General features: G+C 50.7%; 1 protein-coding gene and 2 long non-coding RNA genes across 11 annotated transcripts; 2 read left to right on the plus strand and 1 right to left on the minus strand.

Annotated features, from left to right (window-relative positions):
* Window positions 1–40: 40 nt before the first annotated feature.
* LOC122909462 lies at window positions 41–2,722 on the plus strand. 2 transcript variants are annotated; one of them, XR_006385142.1, is made up of 2 exons: window positions 41–443; window positions 626–2,722. It is a non-coding gene; the product is annotated as an uncharacterized LOC122909462 (long non-coding RNA). The 2 variants fall into 2 exon arrangements; XR_006385141.1 differs by having other exon boundaries at window positions 631–2,722.
* Window positions 2,716–4,785, minus strand: LOC122909461. Its single transcript, XR_006385140.1, has 4 exons — window positions 4,678–4,785; window positions 4,540–4,595; window positions 4,370–4,457; window positions 2,716–2,927 (listed from the first exon to the last, which is right to left on the minus strand). It is a non-coding gene; the product is annotated as an uncharacterized LOC122909461 (long non-coding RNA).
* Window positions 4,786–4,865: 80 nt separating this feature from the next.
* Window positions 4,866–13,179, plus strand: CCDC51 (coiled-coil domain containing 51). Of its 8 annotated transcripts, none has more exons than XM_044253641.1 (5): window positions 4,866–4,912; window positions 9,327–9,449; window positions 10,180–10,499; window positions 11,514–11,678; window positions 12,191–13,179. In XM_044253641.1, the coding sequence occupies exons 3-5, from the start codon at window positions 10,227–10,229 to the stop codon at window positions 12,944–12,946; spliced, it is 1,194 nt and encodes a 397-aa protein (XP_044109576.1). In that variant the 5' UTR covers window positions 4,866–4,912; window positions 9,327–9,449; window positions 10,180–10,226; the 3' UTR covers window positions 12,947–13,179. The 8 variants fall into 8 exon arrangements, with proteins under 8 accessions (XP_044109576.1, XP_044109579.1, XP_044109575.1 ...); XM_044253644.1 differs by lacking the exon at window positions 9,327–9,449 and adding an exon at window positions 9,602–9,828 and having other exon boundaries at window positions 4,871–4,912; XM_044253642.1 differs by lacking the exon at window positions 4,866–4,912 and adding an exon at window positions 4,967–5,082.
* The last annotated feature ends 662 nt before the right edge of the window (window positions 13,180–13,841 follow it).

Genomic DNA, 13,841 nt, shown 5'->3' on the forward strand with positions numbered 1-13,841 from the left:
TGCCAGCCAGCGGGCGCGGAAAAATGACCTAATCCGAACGCGTCGCCGTGCTCCGCTGAGAGCGGGCCTTTCTCGGTGGAGTCCCGCCCCCCAGCCCATCTCTGCTGGGCGCTGTGGTACCGGTGGCTGGGTCTCCGTGGCACTCCGTGGGTCTTCGGCGGGATGTGTGCTGCGCGGTCCACGTTACCAAGGGGCGGGGCCGAGCCTTACCAGCCTTACAGCGCCGATGGCTCTGCGCCCCCTCCACGCAGCCGCGGTGGAGTCTGCCCTGACAGTCACACATACACTTGTGAATCGTGACAGGCAGCGTTCAGGGGTTTGGTCTCTACGACTTCGCTGTTTTCCCCACGCCGGACTCACCTCTCACATACCCAGAGGTCCTCTTGAGGAGGCGTCTGGGACAGTGGAGTTGGACGGAGTACGAATACAACTTCTGTGAGGAGGTATCTTTGAGAAGAGTTAATGTTTTGAGTGTGTGTATTTGAGATAGGTCTGGAGAAGAAGGTCATGGAGAAGGGGTGATCCTGAGAAGAGTGTGCCTGTTTTGGAGAGTGTGGGAACTAACTCTTCAGGCTGTTGGCATTCATTCATTTCTCTGAGAGCGCCTGAGTGGTTTTGTCTTAAGCGCAGGTCATAAATGGACGAGGAGGCTCAGGAGGTCAAGAGAGGCCCCTTGAAAGTGGCACCTGGGCTGCCCTCCAGTTTGAGTGGGAGTGACTGACTTAGCAAGGAGACTGGCATACAAGTCTCCTCAGACGAGAATACAACACCGACATGGAAGCCACACAAATGCCAGGTAGGTGTTATCTGTGGCAAAGAGATAAGGTTAAGCCTTCAAAGAGGAGCAGGACTTGGGCACCTGACAGGATATTATTGGGGAGCAGTAGTGTGCAGGACAGTTAGTGGGTACAGGGTGTTAGAGAGTAACAGAGGTAAGACTCTACCCTTGCACACTCAGTGCCAAACTTAGCTTTTAAGTGTCCTATGAATGTTTATGGAAACAGTAAATGAAGGGGAGATGGTTGTCGGGGTGTAGATCTTGAATAGCAGAGTTTAGTTTTTGAGACAACTAGTATGTTCCCTCAGTAGGCCCAAATGTTGAACACTTTTCTTAATTACGGCAGGTCTCTGGTCTTGTGAAGAAAGGATTGCCCTTCGTTTGTCAGGAAGGATTAGGTTCCACCAAACAGAGTAGCAGACAGCAGTGTGGTGTTGTGCTGGATCTTGGGGTTGTTCTCAGCACAGCGTGCTGGCACTTGATCTTGGGAGTTCTTCTCAGCCCCACAGGGAATGCCAGAAGTCCGGAGTGTGCTGGCTGTGCAACTTTCCAGAAGTGGACCAAGGAGGGCCCCCCCCTTATTAATGTCAAGTACCTTAGTCATAAAACGGGCTTCAATCTATTAAAAAACCTTTTCCAGTTTTGACTTAGCAAAATCTGACTAGTTCTAGAGCCCTTCTTGAAAACAGGCGATTAGAGAAAGATGAGCATTATTAGCATAATTTCCAGTGATATGAAGAGCCTGGAGGGGAAATCCAGACTTGTGCCACTGAATTGTTCCAATATATATGCATTTAGCCTTTGCCTCCTCTAGTTTACTCCTCCTGGAGTCAAAGGTGATCATCAACAAATATAAAGAGAAAAAAAATAAAGGTAACAGACAACTGGGACCACCACTTTATAGACAGTGGTAAAGGAAAAGCTCACTACTGTGATGTTTGAATTCTCTAAAGGAAGAGAGGCAGTCTCCAGTATACACAAGTGACAGGCAGAAGGGAGAGTTGGTAAGAACAGTGAGTCAGCTTGCTTACAATGTAGACCATTGTGGCTCAAGATGATCAGGGGATGAATGGTATCAGAAGGTAGGGAGTGGCAGCCACATGCCTGACTGGTCATTGTGGGGACTCAATTTTGCCCCAAGAAGCCACTGAGTTCTGAGCCAAGAAGAGACAAAGTGTAACTTTGTGGTTTAGCAGGGACACTCTGCAGCCTGAATGAAGGTTAAACTGTAGGGGAGAAAGGGTAGGGGACAGGAAGACAAATGTGGATGTGACCGCAATAACCCAGGTGAGGGATTTTAGGTCAGAATAGGGTGTGTGGGGGGTGATACTGGAGGAAGTATGCAGAGGCCAGATTTAATTTGCTGATGGGTCAAATGTGGGGTTTAAAGCATGGGAACCTAGGAAGAACCTTTCTGAAGCCCTAGTATAAATGCAGACCTGGAGGCTTCAGAGTAAGCTAGGTTCTTAGGAACTTTCAGAATCTTTCTCCTTTCCCATTTTATTCCCTTTATAATGCATATTGTATGTATTAATGTTGCTCCTCTCCCATAACAGAGAAGTTCCTTGACAACAGGAATTGCCCTCTGGTACACGTGCAGCATGCATTTAGTGGACACCTGACTTGAAAGATGAATAATCCCATTACAACAAATGGACTGTATCATTGCAACATGGATGTCCTCATAGAAAGAGAACTTTTTTCCTCCCCAAAGTACAAATTCGTTCATTAACCTCATGTAATATATTCCATCGGGCATACAATGATACAAAACCAATAACCACTTCAAATGCATTGGTTTAATTCCAGGTGACACGGAGTTCAGGATAGAACCAAGACTGAAGAGCACACATTGGCAGGATTCTTGGCTAGGTTCACGCTGACCTCAAAACTAACACAGAAATGACTGAGTGACAAAAAATAAAGAGAATATGAGCCACTGTATGATTGTTTTATTTTTTTTTTTTTACAAAAGTTTATTCTTAAATGTACAACAGGATCTAAGACAACACTTCATTCCAGCTATAGATAGCAACAGATGCTATGACAGGGAATCCAGATGTTTAAACAGGAATGGAATTAAGGATCATCATTGCCTTGGGCACAAGAACAGCTTACTTTTTGCCAGATTTCTTAATTCCACCTGTGGCTGCAAAAGAAAAAAAAAGTCTCAGCTAAGGAAAAATATACTCTTTATGATAGAAGTGCCGGGGGTCTGATATGGATCCTAGAAAGGCTCAGCTCTTGTGCCGGATATTCTTTTTGATACAAGCATGCACAGGGCTTTACCAACAGTCTATGCGGGGTAATACTTGAATGAGGATGAGGCAGAGGCACAAACAATGGCTGTGCACTGGCCTCGATCTACACTATTAAATATTTCACACACTGGCTCATTTAATCCCTATCTCCCATCAACCCATTTTCCAAATAATGAAATCTTAGGGAGGTGTTGTTCAAAGATATAGGCTGGTCTACAACAAATCCAAGATTCCACCTTGGGCAGTCTGATGCCCAAGTCCACATTCTCAACTGCCACATTACACACTACTAGATTATGATCCTGGGGTGTGGTTTTTCAGTATCTTTATTTTATTCAATTTACATTTGACTATTTGGCACACATAAATAACTTAAAAAATAGTTACAAAATTAAATATGCCTAACGCAGTAATGAAGATCCTAAATGTCTGACAAAATGAACCTTTAAAAAATGAGAGCTTCAATGAAAAACAAGTAGTATAGAATTTCACTAAAAAGACTGACATTATCCCTATACACAATCACAGATTAAAGGAAAGTACAAAATACCTCACGATCCAAAAAGTAATCACAATACCTAGATCCCAGCACTGTGAATCAAACCAAATCCACTGGAATAGAAGCCTTGTAAAGCCCTGGACAACACTCCCACCATTCTAGCCTCCACCAAGGCACGGAGTGGCTGAGTGACTAGGGCACAAATAACTACAGAAGAAACTGTTCACTAGTTTGATGAATGTAAACAGCATCTATGAAGCACAGAAAAGTATTTGGGCTGTTGGGCTTGAAAAGTCTTTTGGTACGTAAGCAATTCTTTCTACATAATGAAAAGAGGCAGAATGGTTGGTGGGGGATTAGATTAAAAGAGTATATAGCACAATAACACATTAAAAAGCCTGGGCTCTATGTTTAGGTGCACCCGTAAGTGAAGACTCAGGATGCAAAAGAATTTACTAGAATTAACAATATGAGCGATGAAGTCAAGAAATGTTTTAAGCAAAAACAGTGAAATACGAATTTGGGGCAAGAAATAGCGGACAATATTTGGAAATTCAACTCTACGACTTTGTGTCTAAGGTACATGAATTTCGGTATTTCCATTTCTGCCGCCTCCCCAAAGACAGACCAGACTGCCTGGAAGAAAAGGGATTTCATTTCCAAAGCTGGTCTGGCTCCCTCCCCTTCCCGCTGCTGCCAATCGAAGCCTGGCGGGGTCAGTCCGCCGTAGCGGACGCGAGGACCTCACCAATGAGGCAGGAAATGGACCAGGCTGATTGATGCTCAGAGCGTTAGCCCGGCTTAAGCTCACTCTACTCGGCCCTCACTTACCCAGGGGACCCTTCCCCGCGGCCTTCGCTTTTAGCTCCTCGAGTTTCTTCTGCTCCTCCTTCTGTTTCTGCTTGAATGCCTTATCTTCCTAGGGAGAGGCAGACAGGGTTCACGCCAGGCAAATTTCCCAGTCCCTCCGCACCCGCCCACGCCTCCGCGCTCGCCCTCACCTCGTCCATCTCCTTGGCCTGTTTCTTGGGCTGCTTCAGGGGCTTCTTCTTGCCACCTGTGGGCGACACAGCATGCTCAGTTCAGTCCCCACCGGGCCCTGTCCCTCTCTGCCCTGCCACCCCACCTCGCACACTCACCTTCGCGGCCGGACATGGCGCCTGCCGCCCCTTCCCCAGACCCTGCCACCGGAAGCGGAGCTCCCCTTCCCACCCCCGGCGCCTATACTTCTACGCGAGCCCTCTGATTGGCTCCTAGTCAGGAAGCTTCCCTCCCGCTGCCGGAAGCAACTCTGGGGGCGGGCATTAAAGGGTCAGAGATCTACTGAGTGGCGGGATCTCTGTTTGGGTTGCAGTTCCCGCGTTGGGTCGCCAGGTACGAGGTCGGGGTTGGCTTGCCGGAGGAGGGTCCGGAAGCCAGGAGGGGTGCTTAACCGGAAGGTGCTAGGCCTGGGACCGTGCAGGGGGAAAGCATTGGGGGTAGAACGAAGGGCGCGTGCTGAAGCCGTGAAGTTCCGCGCGTTCCTGGAACCGAGGAAAGGACGCGTGGGTGGAGAGAGATCGGAGGGAGGTGACAGAAATGTGGGCGGGGGCTAGATCACTGGTCGTAAAGTTTTGGAAACCACCGGAAGGAGTTTGGATTTTATCATAGAGCCGGCTTATGACTTTTTGCAAATTCTGTTTATTCATTTAGTACTTTTTGTTGAGTATGTACTATATGCAGATAGTATTATAGGCACTGAGGATGCAGCAGTGAACAAAACAATGCCTACCCTGGCAGAGCTGACGTTCTAGTGGGTGAGACAGCCCTTAAGCAAAGTAAATAAGTGAAACATATCGCAGGTCATGTACGTACGTGCATGGAGAAAAATAAAGCAGACAAAGTGGGTAGCGTGCTGGGATGGGAGGGCATGGCAGTGACATTTGAGCAGGACTTGGAAAAGAGAAGGGAGCAAACTGCAGATAGCAAGCCGCTGATGTGAAGATCCTGCTGTGGGGATAGCCTCGTGTGTTCCAGCAACACCAAGAAAGTCCATGCGTGGTAATTACCTGAAGGATGTGCTAGCTAACTTTATTGTGGTACACGTTTAGCAATTTATATATTTATCAAGTGTATTGAGTCATCACGTGTGTATCTTAAACTTACACAGTGCTATATACCATTTATATGTCAATAAAGCTGGGGGGAGTAAGGTCCATATGATTGGAGGAGAATGAGAAGATTGAGAGCCAGGAAGTGGATTCCCTGGAGACCATGGAAAGAATTTTTACTTTTACATTAAGATAGATGAGGAACCATTGGAAAGTTTGAGCAGAGAGAGACATGGTTTGGGTTGTGTGTTTTTTTTTTTTTTTTTAAAGATTTTATTTATTTATTTGACAGAGATCACAGGTAGGCAGAAGGAAGCAGGCTCCCCACTGAGCAGAGAGCCCGATGCAGGCCTCGGTCCCAGGATGCTGAGATCATGAACTGAGCCGAAGGCTTAACCCACTGAGCCACCCAGGTGCCTGGGTTGTGTTTTGAAAGGACTACTGACTGCTTTGTTCACCATAGACTGTAGGGGCTAGAGTAGAAGCAGGGAGACATTGTTAGTCACTAGGACAAGGTGGTAGCAGTGGCAAGGATAAGGGGGGGGGGTTTGTTTTTAGAAAGGAAGTAGCATCTGCCAATGAATTGGATATGAGGTGGGAGAGAAGGATGTCGGGTGATTTGAGGATTTTGGTCTGATTTGGACTTGAAGTTTCCATCAACCAAGATGGAGAAGGCTGTGGAAAAGGCAAGTTGGAAAGGGAAGTTAAGATCCCCAGTCTTCTAAGCAGGGATGTGGATTAAGCAGCTAGGTAAACGAGCCTGGAATCTACAGGAGAGGTCTGGGCTGAAAAAATCAGAGCATAGTTGATAGTTTTTTAAAGTAATGGTTTTGGCAGCGGGGAAGGGTGGAGGGCTCTTGGCTGGCTCAGTCAGTGGAACGTGTGACTCTTAATCTTGAAGTCATGAGTTTGACCCCCACGTTGGATATAGATATTACTTTTTTAAAAAAGCAATAGTTGGGGCACCTGGATGGCTCAGTGGGTTAAGCCTCTACCTTCGGGTCATGGTCTCAGGTCATAGTCTCAGTGTCCTGGGATCAAGCCCTGCATCAGGCTCTCTGCTCAGCAGGGAGCCTGCTTACCCCCTCTCTCTGCCTGCCTCTCTGCCTACTTGTGATCTCTCTGTCAAATAAATAAATTAAAATCTTTAAAAAAATAGTAATAGTTTTATCGAGATACAACTTACACACCATACAATTCACTTATTTAATGTGTACAGTTCAGTGGTTTTAGTGTATTCACAGTGTTGTTCAACCATCACTATAATTAATTTAATAACATTCTAGTAGATGGCTTTTAATTCCATGGGACTGGATGAGAGAGGAGTCTGAGGACCCTGCCCTGCAGCACTCTATGTGGAGAGGTTCCGGAGATGAGTGGGGCCGAGTGTAGAAGGTATTTCAAGGAGGAAGAAGGTGGCATGAGTTCCAGGCTGCTGATAGGCCAAGTAAGAGGAGGATTGAGATCTGATCACTGGATTTAGTAATGTGGACGTGCACATTACTGGACAAGAGCATTTCCAGTGGCATGGTGGTTTCGAGGGCTACATCAGAGAGGGTTTTCAGAGAGGATGGGAGAAGAGGAACTGGAGAGAGCAAGTGCTGACAATCCATCAAGGAGTTTGGCCATACAGAGGGGCAGAGAAGTGGGGCTATTGCTGGAGGGATGTCTGATCAATTAGTAGTGTCAGCTGGGGAGGGCCCACGGGACCTGGGGCACAGCTTGGTCTTCCTAGAGCATGAATTCTTCATCCCAAAGAGCAAGAGAGAAGGTGGAAACTGGACAGACACTGGCAGGTGGGTAGGTATGGTAGGAGATTAGAGAAGTTGTCTTCCAATTTTTAAGTATTTTCTTAGTGAAAAATGAAGCAAGCCATCAGCTGCACGTGAGGAAGAGGTACGGGTGATGGAGGTTCTTAGGATGAGCAGTTGGTAGGAGATGGTCACCTGGGTAGAATTGGAGAATTGATTTGGACGGGCAAGGTTCTGAACTTGGCCCTCAAGACCCTTGTTAATGTGGCCTCTGTTTACCTCTTCAGCCTCTCCTCTGCCCACTCTCCTTTCCTCTGCTGTCTTCCAGCTATACCGGCTGCCTTTTAGGTTTTAGATGACCTCATGTACCTCTCCACTTTGCCCCCTCTGGCAGGGACACCTTACCTGTGCTGACTGAGGGCCTGTGAGATGTTTGAGTCGGGAGAGGCTGGGTGGGTGAGCGGAGGGACTGGAACAGAGGAACAACTTGAGTCCTGTCCTCATACAGCAACGTTTCTGCTGTGACCAAGCTTATGTTGTAGCGAGGGGCTTGGCAACATGCGAAGAAGGCAAATATGTGTCTGATGGAGACAGATAAACCTGGTGGCCCAGGAGGGAATGGTCAAGGAAGGCTTTGCCATGAGGTGATGTCTGAGCCAAGACCTAGAAGTCAGGGTGAGCCCCCTGGAGCTGAGGAGGAAGCAGCAGGGTTGGGTTTCACGTGTTTGGGTGCCTGTAGCGGAGGTCAGGGGCAGAGAGGGGGAAGGGGATGACGGTCAAGAGGAGCGGGGCTTGTTTCCCACTGTCGGGACTGGTGTTCATAGCAAGTGAGATGGGAGCTGTCGGGGGTGCAGGGGGGTTTGAACCGAGGCTATGCAATGATGAATTAACAGAGCCTCAGGTTGTGAGCAGTGGCTCTGAGCAGCAGGGAGGAAGCCAGGACAGACAGAAGGACGTAGCTGTCATCGCTGCCAGGGTTGGGTGACCCTCCTGGCTTCCAGGAGTGGGCGGCTGGTAGAGGAGGAGCTGAGAAAGGAAGCTGAGAAGGTTGGAGAAAGCTGAGAGGGGTAGTGACTTCAAAAAGACAGGGTGTTGAAAGCTGCAGAGATTTGGAGAAGAAATCTGGGAAGTGCTTGCTGAATCCGGCAAGGTAGAAATTTTGTGGGGTTGGAGGGGCAGGGAGCAACCTTGAGGTGGAATGGGATCAGGATAGAATGGGGGCAGAGGAAGTAGTGACAGCTGAGGTGGACACCTTTCTGGTGAGTTGCTGAAAAGGACAGGGCTGTGCTTGGTGGTGCTGCAAGTCTGTGTGCTTTGCTTTGCTCTGGAGTCCACCCACAGAATTGTGGGGTCACAGCTCAGTGCAGTGGGTACTGGCCTTGAGGCCTCCCAGGCTAGCTCAACCCCTGGGTCATGGATGTTGTGTGCTTTCTCGGGCCTTAGGGATGGGGTCCGGGAGTTAGGGGGTGGCACCAGCTTGGAAGCAGTGTCACAGCAATGTCCTCTTCTGTGGCTCTCAGCTCAGACCCGCTTTGGGCAGGAGGCATGTCCCTACTCAAGCAACTTTGTTTTCTAGAAGGCCTGAGCTTCTCCAAGCACAGCACAAGAGGGAGGAGGCTGGGATGCTGTGGGCTGGTCTCCATTACATCCAGAAGCCACTTTCTTCATCCCTGAAGCTTCTCCAGTCTTCTTGTCCACAGCTCCCACTGCTTTTCTCTCTGGCCTGGTTCTTTGGCCACTAGGTGTCACTCTTACAGCCAGAGTCAGTACTTGACGGCTGGGGGTGGAGGAGGGCGCTGGCCAGGGGAGGGAGTGCTGGCCCAGGTGTGCCCGGAGCATGGGTCACCTGACCTGGCCTCTCTGGGGGTCCTCAGCGTCCTCGTCCTCGCTGCTCTTGGGCTTAGGCAAGGACTGACTGAGTAATGGGAGTCTCCCTGTGCTCTTTAGGTAACAAGAAGTGGGTGTCATTGGGGCCCATGCAACAAAGCAAGGTTGAAAAGAGAAAGATTAAAGAAACCTAAGCTGTAGAGCATGACTGAGGTTGGAGAGGCGGGAGAAAGCTTACGGAAGGTGAGGATTGTGACATGGAGCTGGGAGCCTGGACAGCCTAGGCTCAGAGCACATTGGAGAAGGGCTCATGTGAACCTAAGAAAAGCTCTCCTCTGTAAAGAGATCTGGGCATTTTGTTTTGTTTCCTTTTTCTCCTGGAATTACCTTTTCAGAGGACTGCCGAGGAGGGAGTTTTCTGCCTTGGGATATGAACAACCTATGTCCTCGAACATAGAGCAAAACTCTGCTTCCCCAGTGCTGTGGCCGCCCTCGGCGTCTGGACTGTTGGTTTTGATGGCCTTTTACGGAAATCTTTCCCTGAAACCCCCCTCAGTTCCACAGTTTCCCCGGGAGTCTTTATGAACCTCTGTGGGGTTTTGTCAGCATGGGCACAGCTCAGGTTTGAGAATTTGCTTTGACATTATTAGACAACCGGGCACCAGGCTTCTCAGTCGCAACAGAGACCTGGGGGATGTGGGGAAGGCGGGTGGAATGGGAGCATCTGGTGGCTTTGCGGAGTGAAGTGGAAGGCATGATCTCCTAAATATCGTCTTCCCTGCCCTGTTCTCCCCTGAGTTGTCTGGGAGCACCCACGGCTATAGTGGCTGCAGTCCCCCAGCACAACGGAGTAACGCTCAGTTTGGACTCCTCTACTGATATTTGTTCAGAACTGCCCCTGGGCCCTACAGTCTGACTCAGGCCCAGCCTTTCTCAGCTGGGAGCTGATCTGTCTGTCGTCCCCCCACCACAGATCTCCTGAGGACAGGGCGCAGCACCGCATTTACCACTCGGCACGTCATGGGTGTGCGCCGCGTGCTGGTGCGGAGAGGCCTCCTTGGAAGGGACCTCTTCATGACCAGGACTCTCTGCAGCCCAGGCCCTCGCCAGCCCAGAGAGAGAGGACCTGAGGAGGTGGCCCTGGGGCTGTACCACCGCCTCACCGCCCTGGGAAGAGCCCTGGGGCGCGACATTCGGCAGCGAGCGTCCTCCACGGCCACAACCTGGTGGGACAGATATGAAGAGTTTGTCGGACTCAATGAGGTTCGCGAGGCCCAGGGAAACGTGACCGAGGTGAGGAGGGAAGTTGGGGTGCTGGGCCCTGCCTTCTGACTCGGGAAATGTGGCCTGAGGCTTCTGCCAGATCATCACCAGCCACACGGTCCTGGGAAGCCATGCCCGCATTTGCCTTTTCTCGAGCGAATACTATTCACGGAGGGATTTGACTCGTGTCTCACGTGACACCTGGGTTTGATAGCTCCACCTGGGGTGGAGCGCTCTGTGTAACCATGTTCTCCTACCCTGAAAACAGGTTTCTGTGTACCGGTCAGTCTCCAGCCATTGATATCCATTGTGTTAGGCCAGTGGATACTTCCCACGTGGGCTCTTTGGGGTTGTTGAGGACGTTACGGTGTCCTCAAAGCCCTGTATGGAATTAGAACAGCCCTGGTGAAGGTACAGGCCCAGGGCCAGGGCAGCATCATACGCTGAGCTGGAAAGAGCTGCCTGTGGCAGTCATTGGTGGCAGTGGAAACGCCTTCTGTCACCTCTGTTCCTGCTCCTGCCTAGTGCATACCAGGCTAGTGAAGAGGCAAGAATCTGGGGTTGGTGGGAAGTTTTGAGGCACCCTACTGTCTCTCCCCCTGGAGGTCGTGACCTTGCTGAGCTGGCGTTTCTGGGTCTGTAACATGGAGACATGGAGGTCACGGCCCTGCCTCTGGTGGCCTCGTTGTGAGATCCAGCTAAGATAACATACGTGGAGCAGCTCAGGAACCTGGGTTCCACCTCTTTATGGTTTGCATCAGACTAGAGTTGGCTGGATTTTGTGGGTAGTGTTCCTTATTTCCCAGTTTCTCAGGAGCACATTATTTCTACTTGAATGGATAAATCTGCAGATTCTGATGGGTGTGGCCCCGGGGCTGCACTTTGAGGACCACTGGGTGAGCCAGGATTTTGTTTCTGAGGGACTCCTTTCCACCCTTTTGTACCGACACCCCACTCACCTCAGCTGCAGCCTTGTTGGGCACAGAGCTGAGCCTGTGTGGGTATGGAGGGAAGTGCAAATGGCCTCCCTCGTTCCCTCTGCAGGCAGAGAAAGTGTTCATGGTGGCGCGAGGGCTTGTCCGAGAGGCTCGGGAAGACTTGGAAGTTCACCAGGCCAAGCTGAAGGAGGTGAGGGACCGCTTGGACCGCGTCTCCAGAGAGGATAACCAGTACCTAGAACTGGCTACGCTGGAGCACAGGATGCTGCAGGTACAGGCAGCTCGGGAGGCAGCCCCTCCTCTCCGGGCAGGGACCCTGGCCTGGCAGGTCATGGAGGGGCAGGGTGGGAACACTCACTAGCCTGTGGTCAGAGGTCTGGTGAAGAGGTAAACCTCCTCACTGAGCCCCAGGCTTCTGGACTCTATCCACCAACTTCGTCCTGGAGTTAGCAGTCCAGGGCAGTATAATCTGGGTCCCACGGAGGGAGCACCGTGGAGGAGGGACTGGCCCAGAGAGGACATTCTGTAGACCCAGCACTGCTGGGTTAGAAGGTAGTACGGCTCATCTTTTTTTTTTTTTTTTTTCATTGAGTACGGCTCATCTTGACCACCCGCCATTGCTTTGCTCCCTGTCCCGACCAGGTTTACTCTGCCTTCGGTCACCCAGCGGGTTTACGGAGCCGGGGTCTGTGCTGGGCTGAGGCTGGGCTCCAGGAGCGTCTGCTCATGGCTACTGCTGCAGGGCCCCCTTGCTGCTGTGTAACACAGCTTTTGCTTCTGCAGGAGGAGAAGAGGCTTCGTGCAACCTATCTGCGTGCTGAAGACTCAGAGCGAGAGAAGTTCTCCCTCTTCTCTGCGGCTGTGCGGGAAAGTCACGAGAAGGAGCGCACTCGAGCTGAGAGAACCAAGAACTGGTCCCTCATTGGGTCAGTCCTGGGGGCCCTGATTGGCGTGGCTGGCTCCACGTATGTGAATCGGGTGCGGCTACAGGAGCTGAAGGCCTTGCTCTTAGAGGCACAGAAGGGGCCTCTGAGCCTCCAGGAGGCCATCCGAGAACAGGCATCCAGCTACTCCCTCCAGCAGAGGGACCTCCATGACCTCATGGTAGACCTAAGGGGCCTGGTACGAGCTGGGCCCGGGCAGAGCCCTGGGGCCCAGGCAGGTACTTCTCCCACCCGAGACAGAGACACAGATGTCCTTTCAGCCGCCTTGAAAGAGCAGCTCAGCCATTCCAGGCAGGTCCATTCCTGTCTAGAAGGTTTACAAGAGCGGCTTGATGGCTTGGAAAAGATGTTCAGCCAGACGGCTGAGGTGGTTCAGCTTGCAAAGGCTGCGGTGCATCCAGGCCTGGTGGAGCCAGCAGATGGGGCTCTGCCCGGCTCCTTGCTGGAGCAGGGAAACATGATCCTGGCACTGTCGGGCATGGAGCAGAGGTTAGAAGCCCAGGTCAACAGGAACACCATCTACAGCACGCTGATCACCTCTGTGACATTTGTGGCCGCGCTGCCTGTGCTCTACATGCTGTTTAGGGCCAGCTAGCCCCTGGACCCTCCTCCAGAGGCCCCGAGGGGATAGGTGTGGCTGTGGATTTAGAGAATCCCAACAATGAAGTGAGCCTTTGGGGTGCATGCAGCCTCACCCTGAGGCTGAGCACCATCTGTGTGGCTGACCAGCCAGCATACTTTGCTTTCTAGAAAGTGTTCCCTTATGTTAATTATCAAAATTCTATGCTAATGTCCAATTAAAATGTCTTTGGGTTTGTGTTACTTAAAGCAATTTACATCAGACAGAGTTTTTTGTTCAAGACAGATTTGGGATTTGAGGGTCCTGGAATTACGGTAATCCCCCCCACCCCTCCCTTTTAGTTCCTCTCTTACCTCCTCTTGGTCTCGTTCTCACTTCAGGACCATATTGGATGTACTTACCCTTGAGGCCTGGGTATTTGTTTTGGATTGCCTGGCCTGGCCTCTGCTTGCCTGACCTTCCTGTGTCAGGTAGCCTGGGGGGTTCCAGTGAGTGGAATCTGGTACACTCACTGCTGACCGTGGTTTCTGCTGTTTCTGGATTATTTTCTCTGCAGGGGTGGGGAGAACCTTCTGGTTCTAACACTGGAGGGATGATCAGAAGGAGGGGGGTAGGGATCAGGGAAATGGTAGATAAATATTGATGGGGACATGATTAGAGATTGGTAGCCAGTCTGGGTCCCTATGCAGAGAGAGCTTTGGGCAGCCCAGTGTTCTGCTAGAGCTAGATGTCCTCCCATACCAGCCTATGGACTGCCTGTACACAGGCAGAGCTTACCCCATCAGCAGTATGAACTAAATGGCTTCCCAGAGTTAGAGGTGCAGTGGGGGGCCTGGGGCTGGGTTGGGTGGTGGGTGGACTGCCTGGAAACCCCTGGCCAGTCCCTTTTCAGAGAAAAGCAAACTTTGAC

The sequence above is a fragment of the Neovison vison genome, chromosome 6 (assembly GCF_020171115.1).
Source record: "Neovison vison isolate M4711 chromosome 6, ASM_NN_V1, whole genome shotgun sequence".
In the NCBI taxonomy this organism is placed as follows: Eukaryota; Metazoa; Chordata; class Mammalia; order Carnivora; family Mustelidae; genus Neogale; species Neogale vison.